Source organism: Anopheles aquasalis, chromosome 2 (assembly GCF_943734665.1).
Source record: "Anopheles aquasalis chromosome 2, idAnoAquaMG_Q_19, whole genome shotgun sequence".
In the NCBI taxonomy this organism is placed as follows: Eukaryota; Metazoa; Arthropoda; class Insecta; order Diptera; family Culicidae; genus Anopheles; species Anopheles aquasalis.
This window is the reverse complement of record NC_064877.1, coordinates 77,715,647-77,720,646: the sequence shown is the minus strand read 5'-3', so window position 1 is coordinate 77,720,646 and position 5,000 is coordinate 77,715,647. Positions and strand designations below refer to the sequence as shown.

At 51.8% G+C, this 5,000-nt stretch overlaps 1 protein-coding gene across 3 annotated transcripts in view; it reads right to left on the bottom strand.

Annotated features, from left to right (window-relative positions):
- The window catches only part of LOC126569912 (sialin), an 8,573-nt gene extending 3,984 nt beyond the window's left edge, over positions 1-4,589 (bottom strand). Inside the window, exons 1-2 of one of the 3 annotated variants that reach the window (XM_050227316.1) lie at positions 4,486-4,589; positions 1,806-1,905 (exon numbers count right to left, since the gene is read on the bottom strand). In XM_050227316.1, the coding sequence (XP_050083273.1) occupies positions 1,806-1,824 (19 nt within the window). In that variant the 5' untranslated portion in view covers positions 1,825-1,905; positions 4,486-4,589. Of the gene's footprint in view, positions 1-1,805; positions 1,906-2,265; positions 2,288-4,485 lie in introns of those variants that run through there. The other 2 variants (XM_050227317.1, XM_050227318.1) reach the window with 2 other exon arrangements.
- Between the last annotated feature and the right edge of the window lie 411 nt (positions 4,590-5,000).

Genomic DNA, 5,000 nt, shown 5'->3' with positions numbered 1-5,000 from the left:
GTCACTGGCACGCCTCGAACGAACTTGCTAATTTGCTCACCGGCTGTGGATCATCCTTGTGCCCATGTTAATTGATTAGTCAGCAAGAGAGAGCGTGACAATTCAGCAGTGTGACGGATGGGAACGGGTGGAAAAGTTATCGAGTAATATTAAGGCGTATGTTTGCTCGCAAACGTACATCGTCACTATCGTAACCCTCCCTCTCTCTCTCTCTCTCTTTCTTTGCTTTATCACTGCTAGATCTGTGCTCCCTTTCTACTGGATTTATGGTCGTGACGGTGCTCTGATCGTGCCAACCGATTATTGCTGCGCTTCTTTATCGCAAACTCATTAAGGGTTCGGACGCAACCACGACCGCATTTCGTCCGGTCCAGGGCCCCTAGTTCCTGTGCGCCAGCTAGCTAGTCAAGCTGATGTCGTCAGGTTTGTACATCCATTCGGAAAATGATTGACAGAGAAAAAACACTTCGTACTATTCCGCCGCTGCTGCTTGCTGTCGTATGTCATTGCTGGCGCACGTGGTGGCGAGTAGACGTTGTTATCAGCAGCAGGCGTGTAGTGTGTGCGCGGCTGTGCACCCTCCTCCTTCTTGCGTACACCGAAAGACCGTTACGCACGAGCATTCTATTTTCATGGCGCACCCATCGGAAGGAAGGTCAAACCATATTTTTGGCTAAGAACAGACCGTGACCACCTTTCTACCACCCCCCCCCGTGCTGATACTTGCTTTGCGTAGGATTTTGCAAAAATAGACCAAAAGAAACCCATTCGCAGGTTCTTACGTCGGTCAACGGTCGTTCATGGTTGTTCTAAAAAGAAACGACGGAATGTCGCCGGATGAAGCAAGAGCTAACGATGATGGGGCCACTCAACGAACCGATCATCATTCATCGGTCACGCAATCGGACCCGGACTGCAAACCGTCACATCCTGTTCCACCATCAATGGGCCGCATAGCCCTCAGTGGGTGCACTACATGCTTTGTCTTGTCCAGCCGAAAACCATGCATTATTTTTTTTTCTACTCGACAAAATCAACCAACTTTCACCGTTCATCGAATGATCGACCGATCGCCGGGAAGACGGCTGATAACCGGTAAGGTTTCGAAGTAGAAGCATTAAAATTAACCCCACGGGAGGGGAACAAATAAACAAAATCCCTCAGCTCCACGGATTAATGGAAGCTGGATGGTGATAACCTTTGCGAGATTACCAGCACCGGCATGTGGGCCAGGCATCATCATCATCATCATGTTTGCTGGCGGTGCGGTTCAATCGCAATCCCAAGTGTTGCCAACGGAACCGCCGTCCACCGCGGTTTTGCAGCATAAACAAATCGAAAGTTCTTCGCATTTCAATGGAAGCTGCGTCGCCAAATTGCCTCCACTCGGCGCAAATAGTGCTGCACACAGCAAAATCGAACGTCACCATGCGGTCCGGTCCGAGGGGTTTTAATTGAATTGATGGTGGTCCAACGACAACAGGACCAGGCCGTGCTCTATCGAGTCGTGAGCACAGCGTTCCGGATTCTTCTCCGCCTTTTATTGGTGTCACGCTTTCAATTAATTGTAACGAACACTACGGTTCGGTTCCCGGGAACATTCCAGACAGAACGCCCCTGGATCCGGGGCGGTGGGATTGAGAGGCAATCTAGATTGATTGACCTACTGTGGATGGATGGATGGAATGGGTGGGTGCGCCCGAGTAGTTGAGTCTGCGCGCGTTTTCCTCTAGAATGTTCTCTTTTTAAGGGCCATCTGGAGAGACAGTATAATAAATTATTACACACCGATCTCAGTTACTTACCCGCAATGCCGGTAGACATCTTCGATCGAGCGGTTTAAGAGTACAGCGATTCACAGTACACAAAATCACAAAAACACAAATCACAGAACAACCGAAGAAGCTGCAAGAAGCGAACAGAGAGAACATAAGAAATACTTATTAATTATCATCGAAATAACCGGTAGAAAACGAAGAACGGATACCTGTTGACGTGCTAATGATGAAATGTGTGCCAAGCAAACTACGATCAGCTAGACGCTGCTCGTTCAAGTGGTAACTCTACGCGAGCAAATATTGACCTAAGCAACCCTTGGGGTTAACTTCTACCAATTAATGCTGCGTTGCGAAATGGCCGAAACGAACACCCTCGTTTGCTGCCAGACACACCAGCATGATGGCGAATTAAACGGGGAGCATTAAAAAGAGAGGCTCTTTGGGCCAGACCCAACAAATAAAAAAATCCTCCCTCAGCATTCAATACCTGTTTCGACGGTTGTGTTTCAGTTTCCGGAAACATCTGGCGTCGCCGTTTCCCATTGGCCCACTGATGCTGTGTGGCTGGGGGTGATGGTGTCGACGCGGCCATTAACGAAATGTGATTCACTCATCTCGTGCCCGCACATCGCACAACAGTCTCGTGACTCGCGCCGTTTGGAATAATTTATGCAACATTAGCACGTTCGCCTACAGAAACCCCTCGATCGAAACCTCGTGGATCGGCAGCGACATCAAACCAAAAGACGAAATTCGACGGTGGTAGCGGCGAAGAATTATGGAAGGGGGGCAGAGCGGGGAGCAAATGGGAAGTGACGCGATAAAAAAGCGATAAAAAACGTGCCTCTACTGAATCTCGCACGAGACGAGAGATATTCGTTCAACTGAGACGCTTCAAAGCGAAGGCTCAGGGTCATGGCTTCAAGGTTAACGCCATTGCTTCCCCCTACCCCCGCGGGGGGGGAGCGATCCTTTATCTAAGAATGTGGAATTGAGGGGCGGCGTACGGGGAACCGGTTTCTGGCGGGAGTGTTTAAATTACTTTTTTTTTTGCAAGTCCTTGGCCATCCCGTGTCACCTTGGGCTACCTGCTGCTGTTGCTGCTGCTACCACAGCCTCTTTGACCCGCTTCGTCCCCTTGCTTGACCGATCGAACAGGTTCTTCAGGATGGAAGGTAGTCGAAGAATCTAGCTACAAGAAGCCGGTTGCAGAGGTAAACGCATTTGCCACCGGTACCTCGATACCGGCGCGATCACCGGATTGCATCGTGCCGCGGTTCAACGCACGCGACGCGTTCGCTGGCGCTTCTTCGATACCAGCGAGCTGCATACGTGTCCATTGTACTTCGCACGTGCACGATCCAATAAAAGAACAACTCGGTCAAGAGGGAGGGAGGGCTGGCAGGTGTGCGGTGGCGCCGCGGTGGCGTCGAGCCGTTCCACCCATCCTCTCACCCCAGCCGCACTGTAACTCGATCGCACTTCTCCCTACCGCCGCCATTTTCCAATCGATCGCTCTTTCGGTTTTATTCTTTCTGGGTGGTATAGGCACATTAATCAAACGCCAGACAACGACGACAACCGCGACTCGCGCTACGCAACGCGAAGCGGGAACCAACGCACACACAGGTGGAAGGGAGACACATGCACACATAGGCCGACTATTTTTAGCATACCGGTGATACCGGATTATAGGATATTTACATTGGCTGGTTTCTAGCTGCGTTCACTTGCCACCGCCCGACAGCGCGCGCTCGGACCTGGCTCAAACTGGATTTCATAAACTGCGATCATATCGTCAACTCTTCTCGGCCGACCGTTTATTGCCCATCATGACATGCGGCAACATCCGCTAGCTGTTTTGGTGAGTAAGGTTAGGGTAGGTGGGTGGTAGGCAAACAAAAACTGCCGTTCGACGCCAATAATCAGCCCGGATCCTCCGGTTTCCTAGGACCGCAGGGGTGACGGAAAGTGATGCTGGCGCCATGGCAACGCCTGCTGTGCCTTGCCTCTTTTGGAAGGATCGCGATGGATCCCAGACAGACGGAAGAAGGACGGAGGCAGCCGTCTAACTTCTGGGCGCGCATTTCCAACCAGCTGTTCGCAGTATGCCGGCTGCTTGCCTGCCTGCACCGGGGTGTCCCTTTTTCCCTCTTTTTTGCGGAACACATCACTCACTCTGCCGTGCACTTCTTTGCGCTCTGCACTTTCTACATCATTCTTTTTTCCACTTTCTCTTCCTGCGTTCGCCGCGTCATCGCTGCAGAACCAGAACCGCACCGCACTGTGGGCAGACGACTTTTTGTTCCCGGACCACAAGCCGATAACCAGACCGCGTGAAGTCGTGGGCGTTGATGCGTTGGAACACCAAAGAATAAGGCACTAGAGAGAGAGAGTGTACACGGCCAACGATACCGTCCCCTTCGGGAGTGTATGATGAATTATTCAAGTCGATAATTAGATCACCACCCAACCCAAGCACACACCAGTACGCGACCCCGATGGTTGTCAACCGCGCGCAGGCAGGGCAGGCCGATCGAATCACAGCGATCACAGCAGCAGCAGCAGCAGCAGCAAAACGACCAGATCGGTTGCCACGAATGATCTTTCGCTTTTTCCGTTGTTGCTTCTTTTTTTTTTCAGACAAACCCACACCGGGCACACCTTAAATAACTTGTACCGCGCGCGCGGCCACGGCGAAACTTACCCGCTGTTGCAGCTGCTGCTGACCGAACGAAACGAACCTTTCTTGAACCTTTCCCGATGCGAAGTGGTGCGAGCTCACGCGAGTCGGGTTCGCCAGGCTCATATTTATACACTGCCCGCCGCCATGCGTAGCAGCAGCGACGAACATCAACATCGTTGTTCGCACGAAGATTCCACGAAGAAGCGGGCGACCCAAAACGCGCTCCCGACGACGTCAACGCGTCACTATGTCCCCCTTTTATCCGTTAATTACTATCATATCATGAAAGCAAACCCTTTACTTCAAATTGAACGCACCCTTCTGGGCGTGATGGGAATGGAGCATTTCGGAGTGCGTGTCGTCGTCGCCGTCGTCGTCGTCGTGGGGCCTGTTGCGAAATAGCCAACGGGCACACTCTCCATCTCTTTCTGGCCCGTACGTACCGGGTGCGGCGGCTTGTGACGAAATCTGCACGTGAGGCATCGCGACGCTCGAACAAAAGCACGTGATTTCACCCGAAATTTCCGATGCGTGAA